Below are 13,304 nucleotides of genomic sequence, written 5' to 3' on the forward strand. Positions count from 1 at the left end.
TTGACAGGTACACACAAATATCATTCCCCTAGACAATGGGGCATCCCTATAATATGTCTGTTGCATTCATTTAGTCCATGGCTTTGGGCTCCATCGGAGCAGTCTTTCAGGTCATGAAAGATGGTGTGTGGTGGTGTACTGCTGCATGCTGAAGCCAGTTCTGGTTCTACCACCACTGCCCATGTCTGGTATCACAGTTCATTCTATATTAATTTGGGTGATTTTTATTGTAATACCATTGATATGGCATAGAGCCATCACAGAAGTGAGGATATACAGTGCTATTAACATCATTCATACATGATATATAGCAATTAACACCATGCAATTTAATTCACTGGCTATTCTCAACCAAAATCAAGTCTGCTCGAGGCAGTCAATGGACTTCCCATCCTCCCACATTATTCATCAAGTGCACCCAGGTCCTCGAGCAAAAGCGATGCCACAGGTGGGTTTGCCTCTGCCTAAGTCAGGAACAACCCAGACTGTTTTCCCTAGCATATTTTATATATGTGCTATAGGAACTTTATCCCCTTCTACATTACGTAAAAGTTTTAACTGGGCCAGACCAGGCCAATCGGCAGGTCCTCTAAGTGTTGACTAATAGGGTGGCTTTTGCTAAATGTGTATCCCAATGTTTGAAGGGTCCCACCACCCACTGCTCTCAGTGTAGTTTTTAACAGTTCTTTGTATCATTCTTTTTCCCAGAGGCTGCTGCATGATACCCACTCAGTGCCATGCTCTTTGGCCCAAGTCAATGAGGTTGTTTCTGATAGAAGTCCCACTGTCTGACTCAGTTCTTTCTGGGGTACCGTGTAACCCTAAGACTCATTTCTCAAGGCCCAGGACAGTGTTCTGGGCAGTGGCATGGGGCACAGCGTATGTTTCCAGCCATCCGGTGGTTGCTTCCACCATGGCACTTGCCTTGGCAGGTTGGTAGGAGTGTGATACAGTCAATCTGCCAGGCCTCCCCATACCTGTGCTTCAGCCATCATCCTCCATACCAAAGAGGCTTTAATTGCTCGGCTTGCTTAACTGCAGCAAGTTTCATATTCACAAATAACCTGGGCAATAGTGTCCACTGTTAAGTCCACCCCTCGATCACAAGCCCATCTAATGTGGCATCTCTGCCCTGATGGCTTGAAGTGTCATGGGCCCACTGGGCCATAAATAATTCACCCTTATGTTGCCAATTTAAATCCATTTGAGCCACCTCAGTCTTAGCAGCCTGATCCACCTGTTGGTTGTTCTAATGTTCCTCAGTGGCCGGACTCTTGGGTACATGGGCGTCTACATGGCGTACCTTCACCACCAGGTTCTGCACCCGGGCAGCGATATCTTGCCACAATGCAGCAGCCCAGATGGGTTTACCTCTGCGTTACAAGTTGCTCTGCTTCCATTGCTGCAAGCACCCCCATAGGACATTTGCCACCATCCACGAGTCAGTATAAAGTACTGGCCTCTTTCCTTGTTCAGCAACGTCCAAGGCCAGATGGATGGCCTTCACCTTGGCAAACTGACTTGACTTGCCTCCTGTGTCTTGTTGAGAACATGCAGCTGCCTTCCATCTCCAATGTTTTCCTACAGTACAGCAGGACCCATCAGTAAACAAGGCATACTGCTTTTCACTTTCTGACAGTTTATTATATGGTGGAACCTCTTCAGCACGCATCACCTTCTCCTCTGGTGACATTCCAAAATCTTTGCCCTCTGGCCAGTTCATGATGACTTCTAGAATGCCTGGACAACTGCGATTTCCTATTTGAGCTCGTTGTGTAATTAGTGCAGCCCACTTACTCCATGCAGCATCGGTTGCATGATGTGCAGAAGAAACCCTGCCTTTGAACATCCAACCCAGCACGGGCAATCGAGGTGCCCGGAGAAGCTGTGCTTCAGTGCCAATCACTTCCAAAGCAGCTCAAACCCCTTCACAGGCTGCCAGTATCTCTTTTTCAGTTGCGGTATAGCTGGCCTCAGATCTGACTCCAAAAGCTGAGGGGTTGACCTGAAGTCTCCCCTGGAGCTTTCTGCCAGAGGCTCCAGGTAGGACCATTCTCCCCGGCTGCAGTGTAAAGCACATTTTTCACATCTTGCCTGGCCCAGACTGGCTCAAGGGCTACTGCATGAACTATCTCCTGTTTAATTTGTTCAAAGGCTTGTTGTTGCTCAGGGCCCCATTTGAAATCCTTCTTCCGTGTCACTTGACAGAAAGGGCTTACTCTAAAACTGTACTTCGGAATGTGCATTCTCTATGGGGCTATTAAAGGGTGAGAAGATCCCACCAACCACTCCATGGCTCTCCAGCTGACACATCAGCTTATGGATGGCAATTGGGGAGTCTCTGTTGGTGTAATATTGCCACCGGTGCACTGCTGTGGTATCAATCAACACATGCTGTTCTTCAACCCTCAGCAACCCCATAACAAAAGGGTCCTCTGAGAGACCAGACAAGGTGGACAGCTGCTTATTTAAAATAGCTCCATCTCCAAGGCAGCTATACTGAAAGCCCACCAGTACCTTTTATGTCCTCAAAATACCCTCTACGCCAAGGATGTACAGAGCCTCTGGGCCAGTCCCAATGGCATGCTTTTCCCACTCATTTCCAGTCAGGCTGATTTGGGTCTCCAATACATTCAGCTGTTGGGACCCCAATACATTCTGTACAAATTTCTACCACACAGGTTGCATGCACTGGAGTTCATCTGGAATGATGGGTGACTGTGTGTTGTTCAGGTCATAATAAATTGTATGTAACACAGCTAATTCCCATAGGTACCAGATACCTCTCTCCATGGTGGCCCACTTGCCTGGGTGACTTATCTTCTTTACAGGGATACCTTTCCTTCACACTTGACAGGAGTCACCTCCAGAGTATGAGGACTTGTGTTTCTTTTCCAGTCACCTTATCAATGCCCCTTCCCTAGGAAGTGATCCCAACTCCTTGGCTTCCCTACCCTCTACTTTCAGTAGGACCATTCTGGTTTTAACAGTCCAAGGATATTCAACATTTTCAGAATTCCTAAATGCTGTTGTAATCAGAATGCAGAAGAAAGGAAAAGATGTCTCCTCACAGGTTGGCTCTCCAAGCAGAAAAGTTTACAGGTGTCATTATTAATAGTTTCCAACAGATGGCTTCTGAAGTACAGAGGTAATGGCAGTGCTGAGTACAAATACTAGATTAGTTTTATAACCAGCAATTCTATCATATTGTAAGCCAGTGATCCAAAGTACCGCAAAATCATAATCTCAGCCCAGCCCCCAGAGGTGATACACAGCAAAACAGGGAATATACTGCAAGTAAGGTGCTACAGAATACAACTCTGAGAACAAGCACAACTACTTTGAGAGCAAATAAATCAACGTTGTGACCAGCAACTATTAAACCAATACAATGAATGCTTGTAACAAACTGTTTTAGCAAGCTCTGATCAGATCTGTCATTATCTCAACCCTTCATTGTCTCAAGCTGGGCACCAAGAAGGACTCTCGTGGCTATAAGCAACTAAATACCACACAGCCACATGCTCACTCTCCTCACCCTGATGGGATGGGGAGGAGAATCGTGAAAAGATAAAACCTGTGGGTTGAGATGAGAACAGTTTAATAACTGAAACAAAACACAATAATAATGATGATGATAATTATAACAATTGAAAGGAAGATAACAAAAAAAGAGAGAGGAATAAAACCCAATAAACAAAAGTGAGGCACAATACAATTGCTCACCAACTGCTGATTGATGCCCAGTCCCTCCCAGGTAACTTCCCCTAGTTTATGTACTGGGTGTGACATGCTGTGGTATGGAATATCCCTTTGGCTAGTTTGGGTCAGGTGTCCTGGCTCTGCTCCCTCTGGCTTCTTGTGCCCCTCCTCACTGGCAGAGGATGAGACTGAAAAGTCCTTTATCAGAATAAGTGCCATTTAGCAACAACTAAAACATTGGTGTTATCAGCACTACTCTCAGACTAAAGCAAAAACACAGCACTGTATTAGTTACTGGGAAGAAATTAATTATGCCAGCACAAACCAGGACAGCAAGCAACATGCAAAATGAGAGGCTAACATCTGCTTTCAAGCAATTTTTTTTCCACCAAAACATCTGGTAGTGAACAGACCGTGCTTCTAGAAGAGCCCTACTGACAAACACAACATTCTACCTTTCAGACTTCTACTGCATTCCTAACTTGATCTTTATCTCCTCATTCACACAGGGGCAGATAAGGGCAGAATTCTATTTTGTTTCATTGAATTTAATAAACCCAAGGGTTTGTGTTTATTAATCACTTACTTACTCATGAGCTCCAGGGGGACTATTTTACAGCATCACAGCTGCCTCTGGAATATTTTAGTTCAGAAAAACATTGTGAGGTTTTGGAGTAAATCGCTCCCTTCTCCCTTAGGTAGATGGAGGGGCCTGAGCCCCAGCTGCATCAATTTGCTGATGTGCTACTACCAAGCCGTATTACTTTTATTGCAGACACAGCTGTACTGCCGTTCAAAATTTAGAGGACAAAACATGTTGACTGCAAACAATAATAATCTCCTTCACAAAAACATACAAAAACCTTTTTTTAAAAACACAATGTATCCTTAATCAGTGGGGTCAATTTCAAATATAAATGAAGCTGGGTGTTGTGTATTTGCATTAAGAAACTATTTTAAAATAAGTTTCTTTTGGTATTTGCCATTTTTCATCTTATGAACTGTCACTCATCATATTCAATGGTGTTCAATTCCACAATGGGATGCTGCTATCCTTTTTTACTATGCTAGCAACCACTTGTTCTACCAAACAGCTCAATCTGTGAAAGGGAGTAGCACTATCTAAATGTCTGCTGACATGAAGGCAATAACTCCTCGGTGAACAAGAGTGGTCTGACAAAGCTCAGGAGAGTCTAGCAGTGTTTAAAGTTAACCTTAAGCTTTTATATTTACTTTTACAGGTTGCTTTGCAACATGTAAAATCTGGATTTCAAAAGCCTGCAGAGGGTTCCTGGATTCTTCTACCCTGATCCAGAACAGCAACCACCTCAACAGGTCCTGATATCAGAGATATTTCAGCACCTGCTATCTTGTGAATCTGTACCTAGAAATCCACACAAGCATCCTAAATAGTTCAGGGTACCAAATATGGTGACTACAGTGAATCAAGTTGGATTCCACAAAAAACAGGCTGCAAAGCTAGCAATCCTGGTTAAAAACCTAAAATAGCCACAACCATCATCAGATGATCAGCTTTCCTAAACATGAAAACATTACCACTGCTACTCATACAGAGAATATCACTAAAATAAACAAACAAAAAGAACAGATTAGCTAAGTTTTGGAATTGTCAATCAAGAGGATTTGATCTACGGTAAACTGTACTGTCCCAATACACTCTAAACCTCAACAGAAAGTATCTCTCTCAAGTCTATCATCATTAAATTAAATAAGGGCTTCTTGTTTTCACCTAGTCTGCCCAATTGTCCATCTCAGTCTGATTCCTCCTATCATCACATCTAATGAAAGTAGGCTCAAAATACTGCCTGGGACAGGCCTAAACACAACATCTTACAGCAAGATTAAGGATGAGATCACAGAACAATTAAGGAAACCCTCTGCTAAATGTGCAGTAATTCTAGTCATCTGTGTGTATGGGTGATGACTTCAGGGAAGCAGGATTTATAGTCTTGGTAGACAGATCCAAACAGGCAGCCACTAGTCTTTCAACAGATGTACACTAACCTATCTGCCTGAGAAGGCTGAGATGAGTGTTGCCAAAATACCAGAGTAGGCAGCAGTCCACTGCTGTGCAGCACTTCCCTAGTGCAAGAAACTCCTCTGAATCATACCAAGTTTCTATCACATCAGCTTTCTGGTCACCATAAAGGAGGGGAAGAATTATTAGGGTAGCACAGTCTGCATGCAATTTTTGATGGGCATGAAGTGCCTGACAGCATCAGTGACTTAATTTAAATCAAAAATGACAACAGAAAACCCAATGTTGTTCCCCATAATCTCTTCTTACATTGTGCTGCTTCGGTAACTGACTGAATTCCATTTTGAATGGAATTCCATTTTGGCTACAAGTCTATCAACAAGGTGTGTGGTTAGACGATTAAGAATGATGAGTCAGGCAAATGTAGAGGGAAGAGGAGGTGCCTCAAGGGCTGTTACACAAGATTCAACAACCCTTTCTCCTTCATATGTGTACCATGGAAATTTACCTATGCGCACCTTTCTTGCTCAGTTTTAGAAGAACAAGAAAAAGAATAAGAATGCAGGAAATGTTACTTCTCTGGTCTCAGCTATTTTGACAAATGCTTTGCCTGTACCATAAATTGTTCTTCACCTCTTCCAATTTCCTCAGTTAAGAGAAAATCATCAAGCATGAGGAGATATTATTTCTGCTCAATTACAGTCACTCACAATCTTGCAGATAAACATGCTAAAAAACAAAGCTAGTACCGTTATTCTGGCCCCCAGCAATGCATTTCCAGAGCCCACGTTTTAACTAGACCACTGCCTAAAATACTAGATCATTTGCTCTGGAAAAATCAAGACTGAAGTTCCACATTCTGTGCTACTACATGTGACCGTCTGAATAAAAAGGGTACTTAAAAGATATGCTGTCAAAGATTTGTCAAACTAGCTGTTACGCTTCAGTTGCTCAGCCCTTCCTCAGTATTTTGTCTTAATTACTGTTTGGAGTGGTTTGTAACATTCAAATATAAAAGCAGTAAATACACACAACACCACAGTCATGTCCAGAAGGGACAAACTGAAAGTATGACTTATTTTTGGAACTTAGCAGCCAGACTCCTCTCCTGCAGAGAACTGGTCACTCCCTTCACAAGCACTGTTTTGAAAACAGCTTTCCTCCAGCAATAAGATTTCTTTTAACTGTATATACATGAGACCTGCTTTTTCTTCATAGCTCTGTTCATTGTAGGAGTTAAACTCTAAATTACACCTTCAAAAAGACATAAAATCCAGTGATGTAAATAAAATTTACATTTTTTTAATTTAAAAAAAGGCCTTTCTTTTCAGGGAAAAAAAACCCCACTCAAAAAAGTTAATTATCTAGCTTCTCCCTTAGCACTTTGTTCATTCCAGTTACAATGTTTGTGCTCAAAAACTCTAAATACATGTTAACATCCTCACTTTAAAAAAATAAGTGCAGCTCCTGAAAAATAACAAGTTAAAGAGATAACCAAAATTCTTCCTGGTCTTGATCAGCTGTCTGAGCACACAAACTGGAAGCTTAACAGAACAGCAGTTGTTTGATGTTTCTAAAATAGCACACTGCCTGTGGCAGAAACATCACCACGGTGGACAAGTCTGTTAGACCACAAGATTCACATTTACCCCACAGACCCACATGCTCTCAGCTCTACAACTGGCACACGCTTCCTTGTCAAACAGCGTAACTGAAAATTCACAAGTAGTCAAAAGTATAAATTAAATGTATGTAACAGTGCTGTCTGCATTAGAACAAAGCTAAGAGACAGCAGATGAGATGGTTTCAAGTTTCCTTTGTAGTTTGATATTTGCAAACATAAAAAGGTTATCTCTTCCCCTTGCCCCTTTGAGCAGGTCAACAGAAATGACCATATACATATGTAATAAGGTATTGCACATACATTTTATAACACATAGGTCAGCCAGCTTATGGTTTTTATGACCAGGACAGCTCTGCCCTTCCGAGTAGAAATGTATTATACTATGATGTGTCCACTCCATTCCATAAGGCACCCTTCTTGCTGATGTAAAGGCTTGTTTTAATAGCCTGGTTTATGCAGCTATTAAATGCTAGCTTCTGCTATTTATTATACAAAAATAAAAATATTTTCCTCTCTGTTACAGACAAGAAGTCAAGAGAGTAACTAACATGCTCCTAAGGTTCTGTTGCCACAAAGGTTTCCAGGTAATTAGCCTCTTAGCTGCTTGCTCTATCTAAATCGTTGTTATTACCCAGTCACAAAATACAAAGTTAGAACTCTTTAATTTCTAATTTGCTAGCATTTAAATATTAACAGAACACTACAGGCATGTATAGACACATCCACAACACAACTATGCAAGTATACTTGTTATAGTATAAACAAGGCAAGCACTTTCCCCGCAGCATTAAAATAAGAAATCCTTAAATTGTTTCCTCAGCTTGGTCAGAAGGATTTTTATATGTATATGTAATATGTACAGTAAGTCCAGGGTTGGTGTTTGAAAAAAAACCCCAAAAAACCAAAAAACCAAAAACCAGACCACCAAACAACTCTGACAAGCGCAGCAAGGAACTTGACAATGCACAATCACACCTTCATGACTGCTGGAAAGTAACCCAGTTTGCTGGACAAAGTTGCAGGTAACTGTGAGTCAGAACCAAGGTGGCCTCATGCACTCATCATCTCAGTACCATGCACTGATAGTCTAGGATTTTGTGTACAAAAACACGCCCTAATATTTGCTAAAGTGCCCCTTACTGCTTGCTGCCTTCTGCCATCAAAAGAATGCCAGCCTCAGCCATTTCTATGCAGGTAATACAGGTCTCAAGCGCAGCACAGATCTCCTCTCCTGTAAGGAGATGCTCAAGGTGAAATATGCCAACAAATACCTATTTCTTACAGGTAACAAGCAATGTATGCAGAAAGTATTAGACTGATGAGACTCTTGCCTCAAAACGAGACTTCAAATACATATTAAAGACCACTGGACAAGGAAGCCAGCTTAGAATAATGAAATGGAAAATTACTCAACCAAGTTCTTGGGAGGGAGCGGGGAGAGGAAGGTACAATTTAAAAAAAATAAATACAACTGGTAAGAGCCAAGTTGAGCAAAGCTGTAAGCCCAGGGACAAAAAATATGATTATGACAAACAATAAATTCATGAAAGAGTGAGAGGCAACACTGACAGACACAGTTTTGATGAGCTCTAGATGGAATAAGAAAAAAATGCATTTTCAGTAAAAAGATTCAACTTCAAGTCAGCCAGGTCACTGCAACCAACACTAAATACAACCCAAGACAGTTCTCAGTTTTCATGCATCTCAGCCAGCTTCTAAAACCATGGCTCTGTGGTCTTTATATCACCCTTATAACCTGTGGTTCATTTAGCACTAATCAATCAGAACATCCTTCCCTTCCTTCTCCTGGAAAAAGGCATTAGCACAATCCCAGAAGGGCCTCAAGGATGGAGGACCTTGAGGCCCAGAACAAGACAAAACAACCAAGGAAAGCTCATCCAGTCACAAGTCCTAAATGACTCATTTACTACAGATGCAAACAAAAGCTTCATCCCTGCTTGGATATAAATATAGTTATATTGTACCCAGAAGATCTACAAAAATACATAGTGTATTTTTTAGTCAATGCTATCAGCAAAACTAGTGGAAAGGGTTCCTATACTCAACTTCAACAAATATTGTTAAGGCAAATTAACTTGTGTGGTAGCACAACACAATCAAAAAACTATACCTTATTGCTTTACATAAAGCAATTTTTCCTTACAAATATGGTGTTTCATAAAATGTCCATTACATGAACAAATTCATAATGCAAATCACTTTTTCCCTACAGCATTTCCTCAACTGTCATCTTCACCCATCCACAGATATGCAGAACCATTCCTTGTCTTATCAGCTGAAGCTGTCAGCTTCAAATTCAGAAACAGTAATTCACAAATAGAAGCTTCAAGAGGACCCATCACAATGATGTTAGAATTAGAGGTAGTAATACTGTAGACAGTAACAACTAGTCTTCATGCGTACTTGACAGAAGGGAATGGGAAAATACAGAGCTGTCAATCATTCCCGGTAAAACTTTCTATTTTAAAGTAATAATACTTCAACTGTGCAGTTCCCAAGATAACGTTAAAGTTAAAAAAAAAAAGAAAAAATGCTAGGGGAAAAAAAAAAAAAAAAGAGAGAGACAAAACCCCCCACCCAACTTGGAAAAGAACAAAAAGCAAATGTTTTTTGCAAAGGGAAAAGGCAAACAAAATACAAAGCCAAGCTGAGGGAAATGGGCACTAGCCTCCTTTTGCTTTTCTGCCCTGTATTTTTATTCTCAGTTTCTGAACCTGAGAAAGCAGACTACAGAAACGCAGCACCAGCAGGACAGCAACTAGGGTGAATAAAGTGAGAAAGAGATAACTGGTCTCCTGACTGCTGGAATATGCTAAGCCAAATTATCACAAAAGTGTCTTCATCTGTACCATCATCCCTCCTTGCAGCATGGCCATAAGGACTATCAATCTTAACCACAACCTGAGTAGACCAGGACCATACAAGTGAAACACATCATCCCATCACTTTTGTTCTGGTAGCATCTGCACTTTACTTACAGCATATAACAATCCTATTTTGAGGGCTTCTAAGCACATGAATTTGCACAAACACTACCAGATTCAAATTAGTTTTGTTTTGGGTTTTATTTTTTTCCCTGAAAAACTTTGTTACCAGTGTTTTTACTTGCAACTGATTAAAACAAAACCAAGTTATTAAAGAATCTGAAAAGATGTACTTTTATGCTAAACGGTATTTGTCCTAAGGTTCACTCCTATTTAAATTTAGTCTTCAACTGTAAGGGGGACACCTCCACCTGCCAACAAACTAAGAACACATCAGTCCTCTCCATCACCTGCTCTCGGGTATGGCATTCTCTTATAGAGAATCTTTACGAGATTACTAATCTTCTCAATTATTTCATCAATTAATACCTAAAGGATTTAAGTTTCCCGAGATAGTTATAAGTTGCTATCCAAGTTAACTGTGACTTCCATAACCTATTCCCTATTTTCCAGTTCTCTGAGTGGTAGACAGGCATACAACATCACACAGTAAAAACAGTAAATACGTGAAAGTGCAGTTGTTCTCGGTTATTTATGTTCTAGGACAGGAACAATGCAATCTGGGGCAACACAACCTGGAGAAGTGCAGGAGTCACAAGCAGGGCAGATAGCACTCAAAACCAATATGAACATTACGGCTCGGTAGGAAAGCTGGCACACGACTTTTGGGAAAAGATGAGGGGTAAAAAGAGAACTAGGAAAGTGGACTGCTTGTAATCCAGAGAAGTTGTGTTTATTTCACCCATACTTCCTCATAAAAACACAAGCCCGTCCTCTAAAGAAGGGCTGCGTGTCTTTTTTAACGACCACGAGAAAATAAAAGGGAAAAAAAAGAAAGCAAAACCAGGAAAAAGAGAGTTTCCCCGTGCCGCGGAATTAAGCTGCACTAGTTCTGCCTCCCCCGCAAAAAGCGGCCGAGAAACTGCTCCCGCTCGGCGGCTTTTATATTCATCTGCGAACAATGGCTGTGCTTCCCCTCCGCCGCCGGGAAGGAGCTGCTTTCCCCACCGCTCCCGGGAGGGTCCCGTTCCTCAGCGGCCTCCTCCGACCCAGGCCGGGAAAGGGATGTGGAACCGCTCCTGCGAGCGAGGGCACTTGAGAGGGGAGACAGGAAAGGACGGCGGGGAGGAAGGAAAGGAGGAAGGTGGGGAAGGCCCTCGCTCTCGGTGCACCGCGTCCTCCCTCGCTCTGCCCGCCAGCAGCCTCCCCTCAGCGGCGGCCGGCCGGCGGTCTCCGCCAAGCGAGGTCCTGATAGCGCCCACAGGCCGAGCCTGAGGCGCGACCTGCCCCTACCCCGCCCCGTCTCTGCGCAGATCCGCGCACCCGGCGGCGGCGGGAAAGCCCGGCGGCAGAGCCAGCCGAACAATGGCGGCGGCAGCGACCGGGCCGCCGCGCTGAGGGCCCTGCAGGCGGCGCGGCGGCGAAGGCGGGCGAGGGAAAGGAAAAGGAAGGGAGGGAGGAGCCGGGCCGGGCCGCACCGCGCCCGCCCGTACCTGGTTGAATTCCTCGCCCACATCGGCGTAGATGTCGATGTGGTCCACGCCGTCCGCCATGATCCCGCCCGGCCGCGCCTCGGGCCGCCGCCAGCCGCGCCCGGCTGCCGAGCCGCCACCGGGAGGGAGGGAGGGGGAAGGGAGGGAGCGAGGGGCGGGACGCGAGCCGTCACTTCCGCACGGGGAGGGGCTGTTTCCGGCACCGCAAAAGTGGTGGCGGCGCGGACTGGGGGCGCTCTGCCGTGTCCTGCCCCGCCCCTCTTTGCTGCGTCCCGCAGGAGCCGGCCCGCGGGCGGTGGGGCTTGATCCCCCCGCTCCTGGGCGCCTCACGCTCCCCGGGAGCAGGGGACGCTTCCCGCCGCTGCCGCCGCGCGCTTGCACGTCTTTGCGTGGCCGTAGGCTCGCGACGCCTCAGCGCGGGTGTCCGGCGGGTGCGCAGTAGGGCGGCGTTCAGGGCTCTGCGGCCCCCTCCGACCTCGGAGGTCGGGTTCATGCGTGCTCTGCAGGGAGCTTCCTCCGGTGTCCCACTGCCTCAGCGCCGTGCAAGGTGCTCCCGCCGAGGGAATGCGCGTTGGTTGATTTAAATAACTTCTGTAAAGTGCAGCAGATGGACACATCTTCAAACTAGGGCTGCGTGCGCTGCCCTCAGGAGTGCACTATAGTGCGCAGAAAGAACGTGAAAGGATCATAGACTGGTTTGGGTTGGAAGGGATCTTAAAGACCATCCACTTCGAACCCCCTGCCACAGGCAGGGACACCTTCCACTAGACCAGGTTGCTCCAAGCCCTGTCCAGCCTGGCCTTGAACACTGCAACGGATGGGACAGCCACAGCTTCTCTGGGCAACCTGTGCAAGGGCCTCACCACCCAGTAGGGTGCACAATGTTCTGTGTTTAGCCAGACTCCAAAATACTTTGCTTTTACAGAGCTCAATTTTAACATCACAAAGTGAACGTAATCAGTGTCAAATCAAGAAATACAGGGCTTTTTCTTAGAATCATAGAATACCAGGTTGGAAGGCACCTCAAGGGTCATCTGGTCCAACCTTTATAGGTGAAGCATGACTTAGACTAAATGTCCCAGCACCTGTCTGGCCAAATGTTAACAGTATCCAGTCTTGTGGAATCCACCACTTTCCTGGGGAGATTATTCCAGTGGGCATTTGTTCTCGCTGTGAAAAAAATTCCTCCTGTTTCCAGTTGGAATCTCCCCAGGAGTGTCATTATCCTGTGACTCCTTGAAAAAAGGGAGTCTCCATCTTGTAGCCACCCTTTAAATACTGGAAGATGGTGATAAGGTCTCCCCTGAGCCTTCTTTTCTCAAGGCTGAACAAACCCAGTTCTCTCAGCCTTTCCTCATACAGCAAGCTTCCCAGTTCTTAGATCATCTTTGTGGCCCTTCTCTGCACCCTCTCCAGCCTGCCCACATCTTTTTTGTATAGCAGGGACCACAACTGACCACAGTATTCCAGGTGTAGTCTGA

The 13,304-nt window shown here is 44.4% G+C and overlaps 1 protein-coding gene across 9 annotated transcripts in view; it reads right to left on the minus strand.

The window, feature by feature from the left end:
• Positions 1-11,951, minus strand: part of CPSF6 (cleavage and polyadenylation specific factor 6) — a 38,997-nt gene extending 27,046 nt beyond the window's left edge. For all 9 annotated transcript variants that reach the window (XM_080612117.1, XM_080612116.1, XM_080612120.1 and 6 more), the window contains exon 1: positions 11,824-11,951. In XM_080612117.1, coding sequence (XP_080468243.1) covers positions 11,824-11,883 — 60 coding nt within the window. In that variant the 5' untranslated portion in view covers positions 11,884-11,951. The remainder of the gene's footprint in view (positions 1-11,823) is intronic.
• Positions 11,952-13,304: the final 1,353 nt, after the last annotated feature.

Source organism: Psittacula echo, assembly GCF_963264785.1.
Source record: "Psittacula echo genome assembly, chromosome: 1".
In the NCBI taxonomy this organism is placed as follows: Eukaryota; Metazoa; Chordata; class Aves; order Psittaciformes; family Psittacidae; genus Psittacula; species Psittacula echo.